At 34.5% G+C, this 24,958-nt stretch overlaps 1 protein-coding gene across 9 annotated transcripts in view; it reads right to left on the reverse strand.

The window, feature by feature from the left end:
* Nucleotides 1-876: 876 nt before the first annotated feature.
* Nucleotides 877-24,958, reverse strand: part of mcf2la (mcf.2 cell line derived transforming sequence-like a) — an 80,940-nt gene continuing 56,858 nt past the window's right edge. For 3 of the 9 annotated variants that reach the window (XM_073843299.1, XM_073843303.1, XM_073843308.1), the window contains 25 exons: nucleotides 24,114-24,238; nucleotides 23,352-23,466; nucleotides 22,552-22,671; nucleotides 20,902-21,093; nucleotides 20,412-20,603; nucleotides 20,080-20,239; nucleotides 18,243-18,295; nucleotides 16,727-16,806; nucleotides 16,307-16,373; nucleotides 16,086-16,201; nucleotides 15,930-15,999; nucleotides 15,753-15,845; nucleotides 14,909-15,001; nucleotides 14,689-14,814; nucleotides 14,378-14,599; nucleotides 13,743-13,835; nucleotides 13,567-13,645; nucleotides 12,542-12,715; nucleotides 12,152-12,244; nucleotides 10,754-10,831; nucleotides 10,161-10,235; nucleotides 7,168-7,277; nucleotides 6,975-7,087; nucleotides 5,235-5,338; nucleotides 877-2,223 (listed from right to left, as the gene is read on the reverse strand). In XM_073843299.1, the coding sequence (XP_073699400.1) occupies nucleotides 2,144-2,223; nucleotides 5,235-5,338; nucleotides 6,975-7,087; nucleotides 7,168-7,277; nucleotides 10,161-10,235; nucleotides 10,754-10,831; nucleotides 12,152-12,244; nucleotides 12,542-12,715; nucleotides 13,567-13,645; nucleotides 13,743-13,835; nucleotides 14,378-14,599; nucleotides 14,689-14,814; nucleotides 14,909-15,001; nucleotides 15,753-15,845; nucleotides 15,930-15,999; nucleotides 16,086-16,201; nucleotides 16,307-16,373; nucleotides 16,727-16,806; nucleotides 18,243-18,295; nucleotides 20,080-20,239; nucleotides 20,412-20,603; nucleotides 20,902-21,093; nucleotides 22,552-22,671; nucleotides 23,352-23,466; nucleotides 24,114-24,238 (2,823 nt within the window). In that variant the 3' untranslated portion in view covers nucleotides 877-2,143. Of the gene's footprint in view, nucleotides 2,224-5,234; nucleotides 5,339-6,974; nucleotides 7,088-7,167; nucleotides 7,278-10,160; nucleotides 10,236-10,753; nucleotides 10,832-11,891; nucleotides 11,955-12,151; nucleotides 12,245-12,541; nucleotides 12,716-13,566; nucleotides 13,646-13,742; nucleotides 13,836-14,377; nucleotides 14,600-14,688; nucleotides 14,815-14,908; nucleotides 15,002-15,752; nucleotides 15,846-15,929; nucleotides 16,000-16,085; nucleotides 16,202-16,306; nucleotides 16,374-16,726; nucleotides 16,807-18,242; nucleotides 18,296-20,079; nucleotides 20,240-20,411; nucleotides 20,604-20,901; nucleotides 21,094-22,551; nucleotides 22,672-23,351; nucleotides 23,467-24,113; nucleotides 24,239-24,958 lie in introns of all 9 variants that reach the window. The other 6 variants (XM_073843300.1, XM_073843301.1, XM_073843304.1 and 3 more) reach the window with 6 other exon arrangements.

The following is a 24,958-nucleotide window of genomic DNA, read 5'->3' on the forward strand; positions in this document are numbered from 1 at the left end:
TGCAAATACGTGACATTTTATTTACTGACCCTCATCACTGAACGTTCTTTAATCAGGAACGCGCATACTCAAGGCCACAGGCGTGCACGACTCCGCGCACCTTTTGCATTACATACTTGCCGGCAACCCGCCAAAATAAAAGCTTGCTTATTTAGGTTTGAAAATGATGAAAATTCCGCATAAAAAATAAATACTATCATTTTATTTTTAGGTTTAATATAATTTTAAATCATAATACAACTACCACACTTTATTATTTTGTTTACTATTTTATTATTATTATTTTTTAATTATATATTACTATCACTATTATTCATTTATATTTAATGGGTCACACTATGTGTAGTGTGAGGACCAAACCAAATCTGCAGGTACTCTTATGAGAACCAGGCTAAAAAACTTATGTGCACCCCTGATTATAGGCTTGTATGCAATAATAAATGGTAAAAAACAGCTTTTTGTGATGTCTGTATATATGTGCGATTCAGGTCAAACAAGGGAATCATGAACAACTATCACTAAAAAAAAAAAAAAAAAAAAAAAAAAAAAAAAGGCTGTGGATCATTCAGGTAACAATACAGTATTAATTATCAAGTGTATGAAAACTATTGAATGGGGTCATTTTTGTTAATTCAACTATTATTTTCTCTTGTGGACTATATGTAAACATCTTTAATGAGAAATATCTTATTCAGGTCAGTACTAAATAAAAAATAACATGCCTTTTTGTATGATCCCTCTTACTTGCACAATGAAAGAGCTGATGTATGCAAGATTGAATTACCAAATTTAATTCAAAGGTCATCTTCAAAGCAGAAACGAAAGAAATAGGAGGAAAAACAATCAACATTTCCTTGACAAATCTGAGCCAGCAGAAAATGTTTCAGTGAAGTTTATTTAAGTTTAAGCACTTTAAATTCATTCATCTCATACATCCTCTTAGATACATATTTACACATATACACAGATACGCACCTAATACAGGAATAGATTGTAATGTCAAATGAAAATACGGAGAGAGACAAAACATGCAGCAATGTGCCACATAACATTTAAATAGAAATGAATGATTTTCGTATTGCTAAACATGTTAAAAATGGACATTTAAGCACAGTAAGGCTGTGGTCATCCAACTGCTTGATTTGAGGAATATCGATACAGATGAACTTTGTTTAGCTGTGAGAAATACTTATTCGACAAAAGGTTCTTCTGACTATTCAAATAAGTTTTACAAAAAGCTGAAGGATGGTTACAACATGCCAGCTATCACTTTCCAGACATTACATTTTGAATGAACTGTGGGATAAAAATAAATTACATAAAATGTGAACACAATTGGTGTGTTGTTACTGGAAAATTGTAATAATTGTACACGAGTGGTGCAGAACAGTAAAGTGACAAATACAACAAAATACAATGAAATACATTTCATTGACACAACAATAGTGGTCGTAATATACAATATGTATATATTTATATACTGTTTTAATGAAAAACATGAGATAAAAGTTAATATCTGTACAAATCTTCTTTTACAGGAAATAATTTAAACTATACAGCTGTTTTAGATTAATAGAACAGGACTTTTGACCAGGTATAACCTCAAGAATCGTATAAAACATCATTTCATTGTTTTGCTGCTACAGCAAATGAGACGCCAACAAAGTCAGACATTCCAAAAAGACACTGATATTCTCAACGCGAGATCAATAAAACCAGTGGAAGCTCATGTGGTCGTACATTAAAGTCCAATGAGAGTCCTTGTTATGTATATTTAAAGACTTTTAAAACCGCAGGCCGCTCTGATGTTAATGCCGACTCGACCGAGAGCCCTTTTCTCTTTTAATCTTTGAGGAAACGCATGCAGACGTGAAACAAACAGCATCACACTGACACTTTCAAAGTAAAGGAGAATTTGAACGGGGAACAGCAGACACTGAATGACCTTTCTGCTCTCTCTTATGAACAAGAGGAGGTTGAGAAAGTCTGACGCTCTATAAAAAAATATCCTGAATAGCGCATATTGACCGCAGAGGTCAATTCCTTTCTCTGGTGACGAGGTTAAATACAGTACAAAGACTCGAGGAGCTTCAGTAGAAAGTGCACTGTGTAGGAGCTGCCACAAGGCGGTGGAGCAGCGGCTTCAGGCTTTGATATCCGAGAAGCTTGTGTAGGTCTCGCTGCAGCTGGAGGACGTGCTGAGGTTTCCAGACCCGCTGCCTTCTGCGGGAAAACACATATATACTTATTTTCCTCATTCATAAAATGAAGATTTAGGGTGTGTTCACACTTGTAGTTCGGTTCGTTTGGTTCATTTGGTCCGCTTAGCGCAGGGCCTAAAACTAAATTTTTTCCACACCTGCCAATGGCTGGTGACATGATCAAATTTACTGGCCAAATTTTTTTTATTACCGGCCATGAAACTCTGTTTGCAAAAACAGCCAGTTATTACTACTACAATGACTAAACATATTTACAGTGTTTTTAATTTGTCCTGCTTCTGGCGTCGCTATTAAATTAATTTCCCCTCAATTTTCCCTATTAATCATAGCTATTCAACATTGCAGTATAATTAAAAGCTATTATTTCTTAGTTTTAGGCTCTAAAATATAAAACAACTTTAAATGTAAGTGATTATAAAACAATCTTCACATTAACTATAAATTGTATATGCATAAACTGTATAAATTAATCAGCGACTAGAGCAGTCGAGTGATGACTTATCTTTTCCTTTTGTTCTTTGATTTCCATGAACGATAGACTTCAGCAGGTTTCACTTTAAAATCAACACGGTCTCTTTAAAATCTGATGTGACGCAGATCTGACACATATGCGATTTCCTCTAAACTGTTTACGGTCATTTAAGATTTTTTAACTCATTTAAGACTACATTTACGTAACTCGCCAAAACCGCACATTTTGACATAACTGTGTGATTTTGTTTATTGAAGTCTTCAGGCACTGGTGCACTGCCTGAAGCGGCTTTACAGCCGAACGAAAAGTTAATCTTCCGAAATAAAGCAGCAATATCTTCGCAGGTGAAAGTTATTAGAACCGTGTCTGGGGACAGGATGGCCATCATACTGCTCTGAACTTATCAGCCCATTGTATCCTATTATTTAATTCGCTCATGTCGCTTATGACAAAACAGCTAATGACCAGGATCTTGTCTTCTGAAAATATTCTTTTATTCGCTTACATCAGAAACAGCGAATCTCTTTAAAAACTGGCTGTTTTTTTCACTACATTGCATTGTTATATTTCATAAAAGTTTTACCCGCCAACTGGCGACTGACAATAGGCGCGTTTCAATTACAGATTTGCGCAAAACTTTGGCGATATTTTTATAAATGTTGATTAAAAAGTATTGCGAAATGGCGGCGTTTCCATTAACCGATGTTACGCGACTAAAGCGTATTTTTTTCCTCTCGCGATAAGTCATGGCAACGGACGTTTGTGGGATTTTGGCTATATTTAATCGAATGTGACCTGTAAATGAGAAAAAAAACGTTTCCATTGCTGTTTTGCGAAATATTCCTATTTCGAATTGCCTGAAAAACCACCTCATGTGAGCGTAAAAACTTTTTTTGTGATGCATGGGAGTTTTTGCGCAATTGACGCGTTTCCATTTTGTTGTATTTTCAATTCGCAATTTCACTTTGCGCAATTTATGGTGTAATGAAAACACAGCTACAGTTACATATACTCGCCAACGCCCATTTTTACTCACATTTGGCGTTTGGCGAGTGTTAATTTTAGCGCTCACACTGGCATTTTTAACAGCGAACCTAAAGATACGGAACTTAAAGGTTGTATCAGCGATTTCTAGCCTAAAACATAAAGTGTCAATTTCAGCTGACCTTTCTTCACGATCCGCTCGCTGCCTGCCCCATAAATTGTCTGTGAAAAAACTGCGTGTCTCTGGTCAGCCTAGGGTCCGAGATATGCCAAAAAAACAATCGGCGCTATCAACTATTGCACAGATAAACAAACTGTGTTCCAACCAATCAGCGTCGGGGTTTGGTGTTGAAAGTCCACAACACCAAACCCCTGACGCTGATTGGTTGGAACACTGTTTGTTTATGTGTGGAAAGGTTGGTAGTGCCGATTGTTTTTTTGGCATATCTCGGACCCTAGGCTGACCAGAGAGACGCAGTTTTTTCACAGACAATAAGAAATCGCTGATACAACCTTTAAAGGTATAGTGATACGTTCGCAACCTGATTGGTAGGGTTAAATGACGTATATTTTGTGACGGAACTTTCCAAACAAAAGGAAAAGGTACATTCGACTTCAAGCAGCGCTGCGGGTATATGACATCAAAATAGCCATTCACTAGCTGCGTTTCCATAACCCTTTAAATTGCGCAAATTGAAATTGTGAATTAAAAATACGCCTAATGGAAACGCATCAATTGCGCAAAAAATCCGGAAAAAAGTTTACACGCTCGCATGAGGTGGTGTTTCAGGAAATTCGAAAAAGGAATATTTTGCGAAACAGTAATGGAAACGTTTTTTTCACATTTACAGGTCACATTCGATTACATATAGCCAAAATCCCACAAAAATCGTGAGAGGAAAAAAAAAATTTTAGTCACATAACATCAGTTAATGGAAACGCGTCGTTTCGCAATACTTTTTAATCAACATGTATAAAATATTGCCAAAGTTTTGCGCAAATCTGTAATGGAAACGCGCCTATTGATCGTTCTGCTCAGAAACCCTTTAAGTCGAACACACCTAATGCCTTCTGCTGGACTAAGCGTGCTCATTGTTGTGTCTATATGATTTTATTTTCACTACCTGTGAACTCACAAAGAGCTCATAAAAGGCATTTTACTTCCTCATTGCTCCATGTTTGCCCTCTGCTCATTTTGTTTTGGATACACCGCTTGTTCCCTTCGTGAAATCATGTTGCATATTGTTGCATCTTGCCATTACTTTCTGTTTTCAGTTCGTTTAGAAGTATTAGGTCTGTGTTGCGTTCAGATTTCATTCGAACCACACCAGAGTTTGTTTGGAAGCGGACCGAGACCCATCTTTTTAGTGGTCTTGTTCAGGTTGTTTAGTGCACAACCAGGGTTCGGATGGCAGCATTCACACTTACTGTAATGAATCACACTAACAAAGCAATTGCAACAGAGTTTGTTTTAATCAAACCAAACATGACAAGTGTGAACACATCCTTAATGACTGGGATTTATAGCATGGTAGATGAAAAGCAGGAAGTGTTACCTGAGCTGGAGAGAGATTGAGAAGATTTGGATTCTCCGATGAGAGTGAGCAGGTTTGCAGCAGGGACCCAGCCCTCCTTATTAGTCCGCAGATTACGGACAAACCTGAATCAGCACAAAAACATTGATATCACACCAGCCTCGGCTTACAGAAAACATGAGAAAATAGAAAACAGCCCAGACAATAATGTAGAGTGAAATTTACATGTCATCCATAACAGTTATTTCAAATAGCCTAAATGGAAAGATATTTAAAATATGTGGGAAAAAATCGAATAAAATAAAACTGATTTAATACTTAAAAGTATTTACATTTATAAATTGAAATTGATTTAAATAAATAAATAAATAACTATAAATGAAATACTAAAAAACACATAAAAGCAAAATGCATTAAAATTCCATTTGTTTGATTAAAAATACAGAAAAAGTAATATTATAAAACATTATTGCAATTTAAAATAACTGTTTCCTATTTTACTATACACATATATATGTGTGTGTGTGTGTGTGTGTGTGTGTGTGTGTATATATATATATATATATATATATATATATATATATACACACATACACACACGCACATACTTCATATTATTTAATTTATTTTTGTGATGCAAAGCTGAATTTTTAGCATCATTACTCCAGTCTTCAGTGTCAAATGATCGTTCAGAAATCATTCTAATATGCTGATTTATTATCAGTGTTGGAAACAGTTGTGCTGCTTAATATTTTTTTTGAGACTGTGATACTTTTTTCAAGATTCTTTGATGAATAAAAATTTAAAAAGAACATTAATTCGAAATAGAAAGTCTTTACCATCACGTTTTATCAACCTAACACATCCTTTCAGAATAAAGACCCCAAACTATATGCACAGTAGTGTATATTATTCCAAAAGATTACTTTTTTTTTTTAAATAAATGCTGTTCCTTTTAATGTTTTATTGATCAAAGAATCCTGAAAAAATCTCAGGTTAAAAAAATAAAAATAAGCAGTACAACTGTTTCCAACATTGATAATAAATCAGCATTTTAGAATGATTTCTGACACCGAAGACCGGAGTAATGATGCTGAAAATTCAGCATTGCATCACAGGAATAAATTATATTTTAAATGATATTAAAATAGAAAACCATTATTTTAAATTGCAATAATATTTCACAACATTACACTTTTTCTGTATTATTAATAAAATAAACAGCCTTGATGAGCAGAAAATACTTCTTTAAATAAAACATTAAAAATCTTACTGATCCTAAACTTTTGAACGGCAGTGTATATGAGGGAGTCTTCGAATCCAAATGAACGAAAACCATAGTTTAATAGGTAATGGATATTATGCTTAACTATAAAAAATAAAAACCAACAACCAATAAAGCTAAAATAAACTAAATATTAAAAATTAGAAATGTTGCTTTAGCAACTAACTGAAATAGATTTAAGTTAAAGCACTAAAATGACTAAATGGAAATAAAAAAAGGTCTGAAATAAAAGTAAAATAAACTGTATTAGTAATATTTAAACAAAAAAATTCAAAAATAATTTAAACTAAATAAGCTGAAAATATAAAAATAAAAGCCAACTTAAAATATTAAAAACTCAAGTATATAAACAATACTAAAACACAGAAAATTAATTTCAATTATTGATTCATTAAACCACAAAAGAATGATCTGCTTATTAGTCAAGTCACAGAATAGTCATAGTGTTTACATAATATTAAATGTGTGAATCTTACCAGCGTCCATCGTCTCCCTCTCTCACCAGCTGCACTGAGTCTCCGCTCTTAACCGTCAGCTCCTGTGGTCCATTTTTGTCATGGTCAGCAACGACCACGTACCTGCCTGGAGACTACGCCCACAAACAAACACCATCAGTAGCCAAAACTAAAGATACCTGCCAACAAACATGGATGGACCACAATGACTCACCAGTTTTTTCCCTCCCTCATCCTCAGGATCAGAGTTCATGGGGTCCTCAGCACTCGAGTAGCCATCGTTCTCCTCAGACGCATCCACAGATAGCGATGCCTTGGAGAAACCTTGTGGAAGAGAGGACAAGCGAGACGAATGTGACATTTGGATTATGGTGAGACAACGAAAGAGAGGGTGCTCCAAAAAGATGGTGTGTTTGGAAGGTGAAGAGGAGATGGCTGTGTTTCAAAACATAGTTAGCTATTTTGCTGTCTATAGTTTACATAATCCGCTGTGTTCTAAAGCATCATGAGGTCCTAGTAAAACTTTTGGCATTGTGACATTGCTAAGTTGTTAACACAACTGCATTAAAAAACATGACAGACCATTTTTACTGATAGCAGTATTTTCTTGTAAAACATACTCTAGTTATCTTCATTTACAACTTTAAAAAACAATTTAGCTGACATTAATCTCAATTTGCCATCTTAGATAGATGTTTTCACTCAGACTTTGCTTTGGGAGTGACTATATGATGCCTATGTACGCAGCACACAAGGTTTTGAAACAAATCCAATGTCTCTTTTTCTTGTATCCATTTGAAAAGAGGAACAGCTCCAGGCACTGAGTTAACAGGAAGAGCTGTTTGCGTTTCATGTTCAGACAGCCATGACTCTGATGATTTTGATGACAGTTTGTGAAGAAGGCATGTGACACATTCGCAAATCATATAAAAACATGTTTATGGAGAGATGCATAAACATTTTTAGATCTGAATCAGTGGATAATTATGGAGCCTGGAAGAGTGCTTGGTAGAAAGGGATCTGTGGTTTTAGAATCGTAAAAAAGTGAATCCAGAAGTAGCACCGCAAACCAGCAGACAGGAACCCAAACCAGACACTCATGCAGTGTTTCCACATTCAAGAAAGTGCAAGTTCTTGCACCAGTTGACATATTCTGGTTTATAAATGTACAATATTGAAGTATTATAATAAATTGAGAGCAGAAATAGCACATTTTATAGTATTTAATTATACCATATTGGGTTGTTCACCCAAAAATGAAAATTTGATCGTCGTTTACTCGCCATCATGTTTATTCAAACCTATAAGGATGATTTATTTTCCACTCAATTACAACAAATGAGAACTGAAGCTTAAAAAAAACTACAAATGGGGTACAAACGAATAATATACAGTTGATGTCCGAATTTGCAAAGTGTTACATTTTACCAAAATAAGAGGGATCATACAAAACACGTTTTTTATTAGTACTGACCTGAATAAGATATTTCACATAAAATATAGCACATATAATCCACAAGAGAAAATAATAGTTGAATTTATAAAAATTACACTGTTAAAAAGTTACATACATGTTTCCTAATGCTGAGTTGTTAATTGAATGATCAACAGCTGTGCTTTTTTGTTTAGTGATAGTTGTTCATGAGTCCCTTGTTTGTCCCGAACAGTTAAACTGCCCACTGTTCTTCAGAAAAATCTTTTAGGTCCCACAAATGCTTTGGTTTTTCAGGATTTTTGTTTATTTGAAACAACACATTGGAGCTGGGGGGTGTAAACTTTTGAACAGAATGAAGATAAGTATTTTCTTATTTTTCCTAAATATAATTTTAGCTACAGAAGATATTTACATGTTTCTCAGAAGACAAAATAAGTTAAATTTACAGTGATTTTCATATTCAAAAAAGTTTTCACCCCCAGCTCTTAATGCATTGTGTTTCCTTCTGAAGCATCAGTGAGCGTTTGAACCTTCTGCAATAGTTGTATATGAGTCCCTCAGTTGTCCTCAGTGTGAAAAGATGGATCTCAAAATCATACAGTCACTGTTGGAAAAGGTTAAAATACACAAAAAAGCTGGAACCAAACAATTTGTGGGACCTGAAGGATTTTTCTGAAGAACAGCAGGCAGTTTAACTGTTCAGGACAAACAAAGGGGTTCATGAACAACTACAACTATCACTAAAAAAAAACCCCACTGTGGATCATTCAGGTAACAACACAGTATTAAGAATCAAGCATATGTAAACTTTTGAACGGGTCATTTTTATAATTTCAACTGTTATTTTCTCTTGCGGACTATATGTAAACATATTTTATGTGTAATATCTTATTCAGGTCAGTACTAAATATAAAATAACATGCATTTTGTATGATCCCTCTTATTTTGCTAAAATAATTTACATTTTGCAGATTCTGTATACTTTTGACCTCAACTGTATGTGCCAAAATCTTTGTTTGAGGAACAGGTACAACTAAGGAAACTGATAGTTGATAGTTTATGGGAAATACTGTAGTTCTCAGTCTAATTTGAGAATGAATCATTCTTTTGAATTGGTTTCTTTTCAAATGAAGCAACTGATTTGGTTCACAAACCAGTTTGAATGATTCAGTCATGAACTGGTTCTAAAGTTCAATACTCTGAATCAAGAATGTGATTAGAATGATTCTCAAGTTGAGTTAAGAAAGATAACAGTGAGTCAATAACAACCACTTCTATGATACATTTATAGCGCTTTTGCTTCATCTTTAAAGCTTGAATATATTTATGGAGATTTAGTCTCCATTCGATGCAAATGCATGGAAAATAGCAATGAGTAAATTGCAGAACAATTGTTCCATTTGTGCTCCACAGAAGAAAATAAGTCATACACGTTTGGAACAACATGAGCGCAAGTAAATAAAGATGATTCGTTTTCAGTGAACCGTTCCTTTAAGAGATTATCTGATCATTCTTTCTCCTATAAAAATGGTAAGATATGAACTGAGCTGGTTCACATTCTCCAACAGTGAAGAGCATTTTAGATCAACAACAGTAATTTATTGAGCAGTTATGTCAGAGATGCCATTTTAGCAGCGTGATTTATCCTGCAAACCACCAATTACAGTGCAATAATATCACACCCTGTGGTTAGTGTTTGCCAGTCTGTTTGGAAGTTCGCTGTGAGACAGCAATAAAGACAAAGTTCATTCCCACACCAGGCATCTAGTTACCTCTCCTTTTAGTCTGCAACAGACTAGAAGTGCTCAGCCATCTCACTCTGGTAAGAGAGATGTGGGAACCTGCGTCTAAGGGAGAGGCAGCCAATAAGATTTCAAAAACTCCATTGATTTACCAACCACCCTATAGATTGCTTTTGCTGGTTGGGTGTACAGGACTAAAGTCAGTTTGGATTTGGAAAATTCTGTCATCATTTATTCACCTTGATTTCGTTCCAAACCTGTGAGAGTTTCTTTTTTCTGTAGAACACGAAAGAAGATATTTTAAAGAATGTTGGTAAGCTGAGAGTTCCATTTCCCATTGATTTTCATTGTAGCGAGTAGCAGAAAATAGAAACTCATACAGGTTTGGGACGACATGAGGATGACAGAATTATCGTTTGAGCAAACTATTCCTTTAATGCCTAATATAGAATTACTGTAGATTTGATTACTTCAGGCTCATGTATGACAGATGGTGAAACATAACATATGGAGGTGAAACATAATTCGGCAACCACATAATATGATAAAATAACTGATTTGGAAAACTGGTCATGGCTGATGTTTGAGGAGGGAATGCTGGGAGTTTTTGGGGGACAGTGTACCTCTGAAGCCAAACGGTGTAGGATCACTCTTAATCTCATGTCTTTTAGTTTTGTGGTCAGGACTAGGGGGGGATGATCCTGGCGGCCAAAGCAAGGAGAAGCGAGAAAGAAAAGGATAAGAGGACAAAAAAATCAGGAAAGAAGAAGGAGGAGAAAGTCTACAACAGGGTTAAAGGAAAGATTCTTAAATATTATAAAAAAAAAGTGGTTCTTCAACAGGGAAAAAGGCTCTAAATGGCAACATGTGCACTAAAGTCCTACATTGTGCCTTAAACATCTGCGATAAAATATGATAATGGATTATTGAAATTTAAAGGGATAGTGCACCCAAAAATGAAATTGTGTCATTAATTACTCAACCTCATGTCGTTCCAAACCTGTAAATTCATCTTTAGAACACAAATTAAGATATTTTTGATGAAATCCAAGAGCTTTCTGACTCTGCATAGACAGCAACGCAACTGTTCAAGGCCCAAAAAGTCAGGGCATCAATAAAATAGTCCATGAGACATCAGTGGGTTTTTTTATTTTATGAAGCTATGAGAATACTTTTTGTGTGCAAAGAAAATAAAAAAAGACTTTATTCAACAGTTTCTTCTCTTCCTTGTCAGTCTTTGCGGGCGTTTACAATACCACGATGCATGAGAAGAAATGGTTGAATAAAGTCATTATTTTTGTTTTCTTTGTGCACACAAAATTATAAAAAAGACGATTTTAACAATGTCCTTAAATGTGTCATTTGCATTGCTGTCTATGCAGGGTCAGAAAACTCTTCACAAATATCTTAATTTGTGTTTCGAAGATAAACTGAAGATGAAGTCTTAAGGGTTTGGACAACATGAGGATAAGAAATTAATGACAGAATTTTCATTTTTGGGTGAACTATCCCCCTTTAACTGGCCCAAAATCAAACTCTCATAACCATGTAGTAAATAAATATATAGTTGGTAAGTAAATAAATGGCTTGCATTTTGAGTTTTGATGTGGAAACATTCTTGTTTCTAGAAATAAGTTGTCTCACACGTGGTTAAGGCACAAATTGTAATACTACCAAGCTTGAACTATGACGTTAAACTGCTGCTAATCTAGACTTTCTGATCTACACTAGAGTCTAGTGTATTCTAAGACCATAGTATACCTGGAGGGCAGAGAGTGACCATGGGTAGTGTTAGGCTTTTGCCACCAGAGGGCGCTATCAGCTCTGCAGTAGGGTTCAAGCCAAATCTTAGTATGTATTCCAAAGTAAATATTTACAATTGGCACTAAAATATTTTTAACTAAACATCTCAACTAATAAAGTTCCGCTACGCATTCTTTTACACAAATGCTTCATTAGTTGGCAGTCACAATCTTTTAAATGTATGATGTAGTGATATAAAGCTCTGAGCCCTCTTGTACCTTTTTGACTCTTGAGGTTACTGAAGCCCTGCAGTGTAAAACGCTTTTTAGCCACTGCAGCTCTCTCAGTGTTGGGACTGGTGACAGTCTCGTCTATTCTCCACAGAGACAGAGAGAAAGAAAGAGGAAGGGGAAATAATGAAGGACGTTACAGGCTTAGTCAGGAAAAAGAAACGGGTTACAAAGAACATCACAGAAATTCACAGTCTAGGCAGCAAGAGGATAGACAGCAGCATTCTGAATTGTGGGACAGATTTTGAGACACATTAGCCTGGGGTTGTTTTCATTGACACATAGACGGATTGCAGATATGTCCTATCTAATATCAGAAAGACGGCCTCGTTCTGATCATAGTGTGTAGTGAGAATGTGTTGAGAAGGGCTGACTGACCTTTGACCTTGTCATTATTTTTAAGTAAGGCGGCTGTACTGGGATCTGCTGCTGGCGATTCAGTTTTCTTCTCTTCTCCTTTCTTGAGGGTCTTTGGGTTGCTCTTAAAGGGGCTCAGGGTTAGGGTGGTGCTGGTGGGAGTTAACTGATCCGAGCTCTTCTGCTGGCTCGCTTCTGAAATACATCACATTACAATAAGGTTCAACTAACTAAGCACAAAAAAAATACTTATACAGCATTATTATTATCTTAGTTAAAATTAATTTTAATATTTACTAATGCATTATTATAAATCAAAAGTTGTGCTTGTTAACATTAGTTAATGTACTAACTAACATGAACTAACAATGAACAACTGTATTTTTTTATTAACTAATGTTAACAGTGTAATAAATAGTACGATCAATATATTGTTTGTTTGTGTTAGTTAATAAATTAAGTTAACAAATGCCACCTTCTTGTAAAGTGTTACCAGATAACTACTTGCAATAAAACTGATGAGGTGAAGTGTGTAATTTTATATACACTACTGTTCAAAGGTTTGAGAGAGAGACATTTTTTACGTTTTAAGTGTCTTATGCTAAGCAAGGCTGCATTTATTTGATCAAAAATACAAGAATCAGGGTAATTAGGATGCTTTAGATGCTGAGAATTTTTTTTTTCCACAATGATGCCTCTTGTACATCGTCTTATTATCTTTTGGGAGAAGCCTGTGTCATTTCCGGTCAAAAAAAAAAACTTGCTGGTTGTATAAAAGTAACTTTAAGTCAGAATTTCCAGGGGTGTGAATAATTTCAGGCTTGACTATACATATATCAATGTTGAAAACAGCTGCAGCTTTTTTTTGTCGAAACTATGATTCTTTTACAAAGGACTCTGTGATGAAGAACAGCATTTATTAAAAATAGAAATGTTTGTAACATTATAAAATGTATTTACTGTTACTACTGATCAATTTAAAGCATCCTTGCTAAATGACAACATTCATTTATTTCAATAAAGGAATAAAAATCAATTTATTTTACCTCTGCAGGCCTTTAGTTGCCCGGTTAGAACCTTCCGGATCTCGTTCACCCATGCTGTTTTGATTTCTGGTGTCGGTGCCTGAAAATAACCAATAAAATGATCAGAAAAATCACAGTGTAGCTTTAAATAATTTGCATTCAGTTCTATTTAAATGTAGGAATATTTTTGAGTTTACCTGTACAATATACACCTCCTCTCGAGAATTACACCAGATCTCAAACTTTTTGTTGTCACCTTTTGCATTTTCAGTAATACCTACAGCACTCATCTGTCAGAGAAAAAAATATATATATAAATAATCAGATTCAAACAGACACCTAGTATTCCCTATAATTTATTTGCACACAAATAGAACTGTTTACCTTGAATGGGTGTTAATTTACTCAAGACAAAACTTATTAAATTAAACATGCAGATTTCACAGGCATTTCATGTTAGTTAAAGATCCAAATTGCAGTTCTAGACGTGCATAGATGAGCATTTGTGGTTAAAAATGATATTATTTTTATTTGTTTTTAAGAAAATGATTGATTGAGACCCTTATTTCTCAGCTGGGATTGTGTAGAGCCCTTTGAAGCTGCATTGAAACTGCAATTTGGACCTTCAACCTGCATATCCCCATTGAAGTCGACTATATGGAGAAAAATCCTGGAAAGTTTTTCTCAAAAACCTTCATTTCTTTTTGACTGAAGAAAGAAATACATGAACATCTTGGATGAAGGTGAATAAATTGTCAGGAAATTATTATTCTGAACTAATCCTTTAAAGAAGTGGACAGATTTCCAAGTCTCAGTGTTATTTAGTACTTACACTAAGTGAGTGTTTGAAGCTGTATGAAGGCGCTTTCTCATAACCCTCTCCGTTCTCCTCTCGTTTCTTACAGAAGAGCAGAGCTTTCTCATGCAGGAACAGGTGTCTCTGCATGGGCTTAAAGCGAGCCAAGTCTTTCACCTTCGCATGACCCTTCTTATGCTCCGTCCACACGCTGAATGACCCCTGCATCTTCAGACGGCCCAGGTCACTGAGGTTTCCCTAAAAAAAACAGGTCAGAGGTCAACCACTTACATTATTGGAAACTATTCAACATTAAATTTAATGGCGTGAGTAAACAACATCCTTACTTCATATCCAGTGATGGCTATAAGGTGCATGGAGTCATTCACAGCTTTCAGGATGCCAAGAATAGATGAGAGCGCTTCCTGGAGGGCATCCTCACCCTCACAGCCTTTACTGTACTTCAGCAGTTCCTGTAAGAAACACACACATGAACACAGCGGTTACATCAGTGAGATGTGCAGATATGAGTTATATATCTGAACATGTACTCTAGGTCGAATTTACCTTCAGTAAGAGCTGGTATTTGGTTATTCTCTGCACAGGTTTGAGCAGGTACGAGTCCAAACCAAGCTTGTGTTCCAGTTTTTTTTGACACTCCTGAAAACAGTACACACAGATTCTCTTTATTTTTTGTATGATGATGATTACTTTCATATAAATATTATAATTAAACTATTATTGAACTATTATAGGGTATTAAATTAATATTTATTGCTAATATTTATTAAATAATACTTAATAATAATATTGTTCAAACGTTTGGCATCAGTAAAAATGTAAAAAAAAAAAAAGTTTATTAAGCAAGGACACATCAAAAGTGACATTTAGCCATTTACATTGTTACAAAAACAGCCTATTAAAAAAAATTTTTGTTCTTTTGAACTTTCTATTTATCTGAGAATCCTCAAAAATGTATCAATTTTTCCACAAAAAATATTAAGTACCAAAACTCTTTTCAACATTGACAATAATATTTTTTAAAACACTAAATTAGTATATTACAATGATTTCTGAAGACTGAAGACTGGTGTAATGATGCTTAAAATTCAGCTTTGCATTACATGAATAAATTACATTTTAAAATATATTAAAGTATAAAACAGTTCCTTTAAATGGTAATAATACAGCATTTCTAAATACTGCTGTTAAAGTATTTTTTGACCAAATAAAAACTCCAAACTTTTGAACTGTAGTGTATATCAGGTTCTATAAACTGTATTTCTAATCTATTATATATGTGACTCTCGATAATATGACCCCTTTAAATAACAAAAATATGTATGGTGCTTATATATAATGTGGTCTTAATGTCTAACAGCATCTTTAGTGTCTTGTAAAGTAAGATGACCTGAAAGAAAGCGCAGTCAGAGCACTGTCTCCACAGAGATTCAGAGCGAGGCTTGTTCTGACAGTACTTCTCATAGATCTGCAGATCCGTCATCTGAGAAACACGAAAAAGATGTTTGCATAACTTATTCAATAATGTATTAAATCACAATAGCACAAGATGTAACATCCGACTCACTCTCTCTAAGAAACACCGGCCCACAAGCTCAGGATAGTCTGTGTATGCCTCCAGTTCGCGAAGAAAAGTCCTGAAATATATTGAGAGTAAATACATGGAGAATAAGAGGTGCTTTAGCTTTATAACGCCACACAGACACAAAGAGGGTGCACTCACTTCTTGTGGAATTGGTATATCTCAGGCATGTTGCCAAAGAGGATGTCTTTCTTGTGAAGCAGTGTATTGGGGATGAGATGAGCCATGGCAGGATTGTCCATTTCTGCTCCATAACCCTAAACACAAATTAATCTGTTAACTCAAATGCACTGACAAAAATCTTAAAACATAAACAGGACTTGATCTGACCTCTAGTGGTGAAAGGTTTCAGTGCAACTCACCTCTAGCACACACAGCAGCTCCTCCACATATGCTCGCTCAGTCTCCAACAGCTCGTTCATCACGTGCCTGTAGTGGATAGACATTAAACACATAATCCATATACACTCTTAAAAATAAAGGTGCTTCACAATGCCATAGAAGAACCTTTTTTGTCTAACTTTAACATCTGAAGAACCTTTCTGTTTCACAAAAGGTTCTTTGTGGTGGAAGAAGTTTCTTTAGACTATAAGCGGGTAAGAGATGGTTCTTTAAAGAACCTTTGACTGAATGGTTCTTTGTGAAACCAAAAATAGTTCTTCTATGGCATTGCTGTAAAGAACCTTTTAAAGCACCTTTATTTTTAGGAGCGTAGAACTGACAGAAATTACACAGTTGTAGCTGATGGACTGAAGTCCATTTGTAATAAGCTCCTGACTGACCGTCTAAGCACAGCAAAGTTCTCCTCTTCATCAGAGACAGATGGGTGTCTGCTGCCGTCATTGTTTAAGTGTATCTCTACCTGCAAATATAAACAACCCTGCATCAGTGTCTTGGAAATGTTCAAACTAATTTTTGTTTTTTTATTTGACACAAATTTCACAATTAGTTTCGATTTGATTCCGATTCGGTTACATTATTTTGGATATACATAAGGTACAGTACATGGCAAATTATTAATATTAAAGGTTAAAATTAGCTGATTTGTACACAAATGCTTAAATTACACTTAATGAAGTTTTTATAATATTTGACCCTGTAGAACCAGTCTTAAGTAGCAATAGCTAACAATACATTGTATGGGTCAAAATGATTGATTTTTCTTTTATGTCAAAAATCATTAGGATATTAAGTAAAGATTATGTTCCATGAAGATATTTTGTAAATGTCCTACTATAAAAATATCAAAACATAATTTTTGATTGGTAATATGCACGGCTTTGAACTTTAAAGGCGATTTTCTTAATATTTAGATTTTTGCAGATAGTTGTATCTCAGCAAAACCTTTCCTAACAATCCATACATCAATGGAAAGCTTATTTTCAGCTTTCAGATGATGTATAAATCTTAGTTTCTTATGGTCCAGGACTCTTTTCTACAGTTTGATAGATTTTTCTGAATATGTTTATTTTTTTTAGGTATTATGTGACATTGTTTACAAGCTGTTATACTGATGTTGTTCTGCGGTTGAAACACTGATTAAGCGATTACATGAGACAGGATACAGATTTTTTTCACACACCTTCAGATGTTTTCGCTTTGCTTCTCTTGAAATGAGGCGCTACAGTGATCTGTCACTCCACATTAAATATTGTAATAAAATGGACAGAATTTGAAATCTGAGACTTTGTTTTATATCAAAAGTAAAAAAGCACAAAGCTTATTGCAATTTATTGGATGGGAGGTGTACAATGTTCCATTCAATAACTGAAACAGACCAGACTAATCGATTCTTGGGATTGTTTCATAAAAATGAGAATCAATTAAAACAGAGAAATGTATATTTTAACCTAGCCTAAATACTGAAGAGAAATTGTTGCTGAAGAATATTTTTAGCACAAGATTCAAAATTCACTTAAATTTCAAGGTATTGTTTAAATAATAACCACTAAGGTTGTCAATGTGAAAATCATCGGTAGAAATTAAGATTAAACAATAAAAAAATCCTGGTTTTTATTATTTAATTTTTTTATTCACTTAAAAATGTTGCTAAAGTTTTTCTTTCTGCCAAAAATTGCCATTTCTCATGCTTATTTCCACACTCTCTTTGACTTTGAGACCCATATAAGAGACGGAAGTTGTTTCTTCAAGTTATGATCACAGAACAACAAGCAAAAGAAATAATATGTTAGAGCTAAAATGTAGCCACTGTTTCTTTAATTATCAATATCAAAGCAGTCATATAATTATTATTGCTTATACACTCAATAAAGCACTGCCTAGAGATGAGATACCCACTTTTTTGCAGTTTCCATTGATGATATCACCCTCTATCGTCTTTTCCCTATGACCTGGGATAAAAACACACATTAATAAACGTATTAAAAATGTATTATTTTATGTTATATACACTGTTTTTGTGTCATGCAATGAGCCCTGCAGCTCTCCATTATGAACACTAGATGGCAGGAGAGTAAAGTCAGTGAGGGGTCCGCCATACTGTATCTGTTGTGCATGAGTGACCATAAGTAGCTAATGGCCAGTGTGCGTGTATTTGTGTGTGGAGGGGGTTAGGGGACGACATTGAGAGGACACAGACACTATACCGCACTGCGGAGGAGAGAGGCCACCGCTAAACTGCTGTATTAATGTGTTTGCCTCTCTAGAGGTTAATTCAGAATTAATACTGCTAAGTAATTTAGATATTTAGATATCCAAGCTGTACAGTAATTGACACACAATATTCAGGACATACACTGCCGTTCAAAAGTTTGGGACCAGTAATGTTTGTTAAAGAAGTCTGCTCATCAAGTCTGCATTTATTTGATCAAAAATACAGAAAAAAAAAAACAGTAATATTGTGAAATGTTATTACAATATAAAATAATGGTTTCTATTTTAATATACTTTAAAATATATTTTATTCCTGTTGATGCAAAGCTGAATTTTCATCAGAAATTACTCCAGTCCTAAATGTCACATGATCATTCAGAAACCATTCTAATATGCGGATTTATTATTAGAATGATCTATGTTGGCACCAGTTGTGCTGCCAATTTTTTTTTTTTCAAACCTGTGATACTTTTTAAGGATTCTTTTATGAATAAAGACTTGAAAAGAACAACATTTATTCAAAATGTAAATCTTTTCTAACAATATAAGTCTTTGCTGTCAGGTTTTATCATTTTAACACTTCTTTGCTGAATAAAAGTATTAATTTCTGTCAAAAAAAGAAAGACTAAAAATTTACTGATGACAAACAGTAGTTTGAACAGTAGTGAACAGTAGTGTATATTGTTAGAAAAGATTTCTATTTTAAATAAATGCTTTGGGGTGCTACTTTTGGTATCAAAATATGTAATTTCCATACCAGAACTACATATTTTACAGTCACCGTTATGCAGATTGATCATAAACACAGCTAAAAAGCTTCCTAGCAAAGTGGCCCTCCTTAACAAAACTAATATCTACCACAGTTTTATCACAGGTAGAATGCAAAATGTTTTAATACAAGAATTTCAGTCAAATGGACTAAATGCAATAATTTATGTCACAACAGTTTAAAATCAGCCCAATTCCGTGGAAAAAATGTGGATTTGGCAACCCTACATCCAACATGAACTGCATCCAAAGCCATTTAAATACTTTGCATATTGATAGTGACTGCGTGATGCGCGAAAATTATATTCAATATTAAAATGATTGAGGGAGCGGGATTAAGAAAACAGTCCCGCGCAAGGCTTTAATACAAAAATGCACGCAATAAATGGCGACAGTAGAAAGCAAAAGCTGAATCCCGGACATTTTGGGCATTTTAGAAATCCTGGCTGGACGCATTTCCAGGTCCAAAAAGAGGACATGTCCGGGGAAACATGAGGACGTATGGTGTATGGTCACACTAATTAAAATAGAAATATGTTATTTTACATCTTAATAATATTTTACAATATTCAGATTTTTTCCTGTATTTTTTTATAAAATAGCATAAGAAACTTATTTAAAAACATTCAAAATCTTACTGATCCTAAACTTTTGAACGGTAGTGTATGTAAATGTGAACCCTTTGAGTTAAGTGTTTGGATCACAAGCTAGAAACTCAACACAACACACAAGAAACCATGTTTAGGGGGTTAACCTGGAGAAGAGATGGGTGATTTGATGATGGCTTCAGGACGTGGGGCGACGGGCTGCACGGGTCGTGTCTGCTTGGCTGCTAACTTCTTCAGACTGACCCTCCTCTTCTCAAACATTTCCTGCATGGACAGCTGCTTCTGAAACACTTTGTCCACCTGATCCTGTTCCACCACGGAGAAAGCATTCATTTAACATTACCAAACTAAGCCCCCACAAGAGATATTCATGTTCTTAATAACACTTTAAATGACCAATAACCCAATGCATATGAACAGTATACATCTGTGTGTAAATAAAAATCTATACACACATATCGAGTCTTTTGTCTTTTACCCTTAAGTCTTGTGTGAGCACTGAATCATAGTCCCTCCAAATTCCACTCAAATCTGTCAGCTTGTGCTGATTGGCTGTTTCCAGGTAACGCTCAATCTCCTGCAGCGCTGACTCCGCCCCATCCTGTGATTGACACTTGTCCACAGGCTGAGACGCCAGCAGGTAGATCCCATCATCATACCATTTAGTGGCCTGGAAGAGAATGTAAAAGAGTGTGTAATTATCATTAAAGAGGGCTTATGATTAGCTTTAAGAGCAGTTTTATTCCTAAAACTTGGCAAAGCCTCCTCCTAAATTATAAATATAAACTGTGATCTAAATTAAAGGCTATTAGCTATATAAAATAGGATGATCCATTTGACACATTCCTTAACTTCCGGAATTAATAAGAAAAATGTCAACACAGGAAAGAAAGCGTCTCTTGTTGAGTATTTTAGATGGGTTCTGAACAGTGCACTGATGAAGGAATCAATAAATAGGCCTACTGTACCTTCTCTAGACTCTGGTATAGCTCCATGGCTTTGAGCAAATAAGCTTTCTTGGCATTTAGGATGCCGCTGATCTCCTCACACACTGCCCGTAGCTCAGAGCATTTGGGCAGGATGGAGTCCACAGCATAATGAGACGCTTCAATCAGCTGGTCAGCATCGCATGCTAGAGACAGTGCTCGGTCCAACACCTCCTACAGATAGAGAGAGACAAATTTAATAAATACACACACTTCAAAAGTTTATGGTCAAACTATTTTTTAAAGAAATTTTATTTAGCAAGAATGAATTAAAATGATCAAATATTACAGTTAATAGAATGCATAATGACAGTATATTTATAATATATGACCACGAACCACAAAATCATATTTAATTTTTGAAATTGAGATTTATACATCACCTGAACGCTAAATAAATAAGATTTCCATTGATTGGTGGTTTGTTAGGATAGGACAATATTTGGCAGAGATACAGCTATTTAAAAATCTGGAATATTGATAAAATCGCTTTTAAAGTTGTCCAAATGAAGTTCTTAGCAATGCATATTACTAATAAAACATTTTTTTGGCTATTGATACAAATATACCTGTGCTACTTAAGACTGGTTTTGTGGTCCAAGGTCACTTATTATAAAAAGTTTCTATTTCAAATAAATGCTGTTCTTTTAAACTTTCTGTTCATCAAAGAATCCTGTACAAATGTATTAAGATTTCCACAAAAATAAGAACCAGCACAACTGTTTTTAACATTTCTGAAGGATCACGTGACACTGAAAACTTGAAAAATCTAGCTTTGATGGTCAAGTCTAAATAACATTTTAAAATAAATTAAAAATGATTGTAATAATATTTCAATATTACCGTTTTCACTGTTCTTATAAATGCTGTATTGGGGAACACAAGAAATTTCTTTCTAAGACATTACAAAACCCTACTGACCCTAAACTTTTGAACTGTAGTATATATTTTAATTTTAACAAAGTGATCGTAGCAGCAATTAAAAACAAAACAGTATTAATAAACAATTTTAAATAATATTCTAAACATATACAGTAGTCAACATTTGAAGTAGAGTAAAACCTTTCATCAAACCAAAACAGTACCTGTTCTTGTCTTAAAACAAGATATTTAGGACAATAACTGTGTTGACCCATTTCAAATGTTAACTACTGTATAATTGAATATATCTATAATTATACTATTTTGATGAAGGTGACTTCACTTCATTGGCTAATCATGTATATATGAACATGGAAACAAAAATGAACTTGAAAAAAATTCAAGTTTGCCACCCAGAATTCCCACAGTCCCGTGTCAGCAGAATGACTCCAGTGTAGTGATGGGTGATTTATCACATTGGGTAGAACTCCCCCCTTCTCTCCATAGGATGAGGACATGTGGCTAATTTCTGTAAGGGCCTCAAACTGCCGTGCTCAGCAATTTAATTATGGGGTGTGAGATTTACATGCTTTATTAGACCATATGCCTGTTTCTGCACACGCTAGAACATTATAAGGACAAATGGATGTTTGCTAGGAGTAAACTGGATCCGTTGCATTTTTTTTTTTGCAGTACTATGTTTTATGTTATTTTGTTTTGCATCTGAATAACAAATATCATAATGTCATCAAAAATCAAGTTAATACTTACACATGCTCTCTCTTCATGATTGGTCAGCTCTTTGAGGATATGTTCAACATGTGCGGGGCTAATTCCAATTTCTGAGAAGCCTGATAGTCTGTCATACACCAGGTCTAAATGACCTCTGACCTACAACACAGAGGAACACAGCCATTACAAGTACTGCTCATATCCACCAGGTAACATCAGCTAGCAATGTACAATATATCTGTACCAAAACTATTATTCATAGATATTGGATATAAATTGGCTGATTTTGCACATTCAATTGTGCGTGTTCATTTACACTATTTGTATATTTTTGACTACTTTTGCCATCATCATGCAATGCTCACTTAAAATTAATCTTTAGAAACACTTATAACACTGTTAATTCCAATCTTTATTATATCTTAAAATTTATATATATTTTTGTAGTACACATAATAATGTTGAGCTGCTTAAATTCACTTTTAGCATTTAAATCAACTGATTTGAAATTGTTTTACTTTTAATTTAAGACAAAGTAGAATATTTTTATTATGCATGTAAAGATTGTACAAAATACACATACAGATTGACATAAAAGTAGAATTTTAATAGCGCTAATATATCCATTACCAGACATAATATGAAAATAATTATGTAATGCATTACTTTCCAAAAAAAAGTAACTAAGTAAAATAATGAATTACTTTTTTAGAGAGTAACACAATATTGTAATGCATTACTTTTTAAAATGACTTTCCCCAACACTGATATCACTGAATATAATATTATAAAATATAATAAAAAGTATACACAAATATGCACCAGTCTGTGTATCTTACCTCCCTGAAGTTCTGCTCAAAATGCCGCAGTTGTAGACATTGCTCTAGCTTGGTTTGATGTTTATCCCAAAAATCATCAAATGCTGTTTCGGTCTCATCTAACTGACCAAGCAACCTTGAAAAAGAGAGATGTTCATTTTAACTGTGCTGAAAATACTTCTTGAAACACTTCGATACACTTTCTTCTGTGAAACACAAAAAGAGATATTTAGAAAAATGTTCAAGCTGCTCTTTACCATACACTGAAAGCATACAAAGAGCAAAGACAAACAAGATCAAAATGCATGACAAAAACGACTTGTTTTGTCTTCTAAAAAAGATGAAGTCAGTACCAAGTAAAAATCTCATGGTGTATGTTTGGCAGTACCCATAAATAAAAACCTCAAACAAATATAGTCACGTCTACATAATTAAGGCTGACAGCAGACGCCTGTGGATATTAACACACACACACACACAGACCCAGACCCCAGAAGGCTGCTTCACTGAAAGGTCATGTGAGTAGAGCTGGATTTCAATACGGTCCTGTCAGTTAATGCTCTTCTTACATGTGCGTGTAGATTTGCTGTATAATCTTGACCAGGTGGGTCATCTTGTTGTGTCTCGTTGTGCATGCAAAACACAGCTGCCTTGAACAGCTTAATAAAAGGCAGAAACCAACCAAGGACACACAACAGTCTGCTGCTGTACTGTAACCGTCTGGTCTCTCATTTTTGCATTCCACCAGGGTAGATGGTATCACCCACACACACACAAACACACCTCTGAACAGTAGCCAGGTTCTCCAGTTCATCCTGGTTCATGGTGTAATCTGGATCTTTCACCAGAGGCTCATTGATGCTCTCCAGCAAACGTGATCCCTGACAGAGAGCGATCCTCAAGTCCTCCTGGACACACACACAGAGCCACATGAAATAAACATACTATTCGGTCTGACTGATGAACAACATGAATTATTTATGTAAACTTAAGGTTTGTTTATAGCTTATGGCCATGTGAATAATACACGTTAAATTATTTATGATCTTACTGGACCCCTTATTAAGGACTATGCCCTGAACAGAGGCATAGTATATTATATAATCTTTATTACACACCTGACTCTGACTGCAATATACTGCATTTTTTTTTAGTGTAATGACTACTAAACTGTATAAAATGAATGAATGAATGAATGAATGAAGCATTTATATAGCGCTTTAATTGTGTATTGCCGTACACAAAATGTATACTACCAGTCAAAAGTTTTTTAACAGTAAGTTTTTTTAATGCTTTTTAAATAATTTCCTTTTGCATACCAAGCCTGCATTTATTTGATCCTAAATACAGCAAATTCAGTAATATTGTGAAATATTTTTACTATTTAAAATAACTACTTTCTATTTGAATATATTTTAAAAAGCAATTTATTTGTGTGAACAAACATGAATTTTCAGCATCATTACTCCAGTCTTCAGTGTCTCACGATCCTTTAGAAATCATTCTAATATGCTGATTCACTGTTCAAGAAACATTTATTATTATTATTATTATCAATATTTAAAACAGCTGAGTAAATTTTTCAGGATTCTTTAAAAGTACAGTAAGATCTAAATATCAGCATTTAT

The sequence above is a fragment of the Garra rufa genome, chromosome 6, assembly GCF_049309525.1.
Source record: "Garra rufa chromosome 6, GarRuf1.0, whole genome shotgun sequence".
NCBI lineage: Eukaryota > Metazoa > Chordata > Actinopteri > Cypriniformes > Cyprinidae > Garra > Garra rufa.